General features: G+C 45.0%; 1 protein-coding gene across 1 annotated transcript; it reads right to left on the reverse strand.

Moving 5' to 3' along the window:
* Positions 1–1,250: 1,250 nt before the first annotated feature.
* LOC306861658 (putative nuclease HARBI1) lies at positions 1,251–2,282 on the reverse strand (the record flags this gene model as incomplete). The annotated part of the gene is made up of 1 exon (XM_079404059.1): positions 1,251–2,282. One exon carries the CDS (start codon positions 2,280–2,282, stop codon positions 1,251–1,253), a length of 1,032 nt encoding a protein of 343 aa, XP_079260185.1.
* Positions 2,283–2,695: the final 413 nt, after the last annotated feature.

Consider the following 2,695-nt stretch of genomic DNA (forward strand, 5'->3'; position numbering starts at 1 on the left):
ATTTGCTCACAGACTGAAAAGTCCCAGAATAAGGTTTCTTCTCAGAAGAGAGTCCAAGAGACAAGCGCTAGAAGTCACTTCACCTGCCAGCAGTGCGGAAAGAGCTTCAAACAGAAAGAAAACCTTAAAGTCCACACGAGAACTCACACCGGAGAGAAGCCCTTCACCTGCTCTCAGTGCGGAAAGAGCTTCACTCAGAAAGTGAGCCTTACATTTCATATGAAAGTTCACACTGGAGAGACCCCTTACTCCTGCCAGGAGTGTGGACATCATTTCACTGAGAAAAGAAGCCTGGAAATCCACACGAGGATTCACACCGGAGAGAAACCTTACTGCTGCAGAGTGTGTGGAAGACGCTTCATTCGAAGAGAGGATCTTAAAAGCCACCTGAGAGTTCACACCGGAGAGAAGCCCTTCACCTGCTCTCAGTGTGGAAAGAGCTTCTCACAGAAAGGAAATCTGTCCACTCACATGAGAATTCACACCGGAGAGAAGCCCTTCGTTTGTGTTCAGTGTGGCAGCAGTTTCAGAAGTAAAGCAAACTTTAACGTCCACACGATAAAACACTCGTGAAACATGTCTTAAGTGTCATCAGTGTGGAAGGAGCTTCAGATACAGGTGACGCCTCTCACCGGAGACAAACCTTTCACTTGCCCTCAGTTTGGAAACTTTCACACTGGATCCTTGTGGCTCCGCCCCTCCACTGGCTCCGCCTCCTTCACCGACTCCACCCCCTCCACTGACCCTGCCTCCTTCACTGACTCCTGGCCCCGGTTTTTCAAAAGTAATCCACTAGGATTTTGGATAACGGATTGGATCAAATCTTGAAAATGGGTTTTTCAAAAGAAAAAACGGATTACATCATCGGATTAGATCACGTAATCCAATCTTGGTTTTAATACTATATTTGGATCATGCAGTATCTTACAAGATATCCTATTTATTCATAAGGTTTTAATTTGATTTGTTCATCCGTCAGGCTACAGTGATTAGGTAGGCTTTAACGTATTCAGCCTTTCAGTATAGGCCTACAGCAAAGTAGAAAGAGTTTGGCCTCATAAAATAACCCCCCAAACAGCTGTCAAAACAATACATTTTATTCTGTCACTAGTTGATATATATATTCATCACAATCGAAAATATTTTAGTTTTTAGAATATTTATTAGTGATGCATGCAATGATGACAGGATAACCAAAAAAATGCAAAGAATGGCAATCACTGATTTTTGAAATCCAAAACAAATCCAAATCAGAAATAGTGTCTAACTATTGCGTCCCTTGTGGCACGTCCTGTTTGCTCGTTCTGGCAGAATGCAGGAGGTTGGTTAGGGTCTCCAAGGGGCTCAGGTGCATCATTGTCAGCACAGAGAGGGACATTGCGCTTGGTAGCGATGTTGTGCAGGACAATACAGGCAAGGGTTATGTTGCATGCTTTCTGTGGTTCCGCTCTCAGGTAGTTAAGGCATGCAAAGCGCCTCTTAAGAACTCCATTTAAACGCTCAATTGCACATCTTGCTCTGCAATGAGCAGTGTTGAAGCGTGCCTGCGCCGGTGTATTTGCTGTTAGTAAAGGAGTCATCAGCCATGGTAGGAGTGGGTAGGCACTGTCTCCTAATATTATGCCATCCGGTCGGTTGGTTTGGAGGTCTCTATATAGAGCGCTCCCCCTCAGGATGCGTGCATCATGGACAGACCCAGGCCACTTGACAACGCAGTTGGTGATGATGAGGTCAGCATCACACACAAGTTGGACATTGATGCTGTGCCTCCCCTTTCTGTTTATAAACTCCCATTCATTCTCACGAGGTGCTTGTATATGCACATGTGTGCAGTCGATTGCTCCAATAGTATTGGGCATATTCCCCAAAAGAAAAAAGCTGCGCTTGGCCTGGGCAATCTGGTTGTCCTTTGGAAAAGAAACAAATTCATTGACCAGGCTGGCCAGTGCGATTGACACATCTCTCACCACATCACACACAGCTGATTTCACCACTCCCATATAGTCACCAACAACTTGATAGAAAGTCCCACATGCATAAAATCGGAGAGCAATGAGGATCTGGTCTTCCACAGGCAGACCGTGACTCCTTTGGGTTCTGTGTTGAAGTTTTGGCCTGAGAAGGTTCACAAGGTACTCTATATCAGCCTTCCCAAAGCGAAACCGGACATACAGCTCCTCAGTGGTGTATTGCTCCAGTGGCTTGGTACGTTCAACATACAACACCCTTTGACGGTATCCTCTCCTGGCAAAGTGGTGGTGGCAGTGGACAACACCTGCCATTTCACTGTCTCTCTGTGAATCCTCTGAGAAAGGCTGATTTATATGGCTGTGTAGTTGGTCTTTTCAAACACACCTATTACAACTGATTAGTTTTGGCTTGTGTTCAATTGAGGCAATTGGACCCAAGGCCTATAATTGATGAACAATGTTCACTATAGTAAAGCAACGGAACCATGGACTGAAACCAATGCACTACTAGAGGGTGTCCGGTGCCATTATGGAACAATAGTGGGAAGTTTTAATTCTGCTAAGGATACCAACAAAAAGAAAAATGATGTTTGGATTTTAATCACAGAAAATGTGAATGCCATAGGCTCTGGCCAGAGGAGGACCACAGACCAAATCAAATTGCGTTGGAAGAATCTTAAGGCCAGGGCAACAAAGGACCATGCTGGAGCCAAAAACAGGCAACA

The sequence above is a fragment of the Barbus barbus genome (assembly GCF_936440315.1).
Source record: "Barbus barbus genome assembly, chromosome: 42".
In the NCBI taxonomy this organism is placed as follows: Eukaryota; Metazoa; Chordata; class Actinopteri; order Cypriniformes; family Cyprinidae; genus Barbus; species Barbus barbus.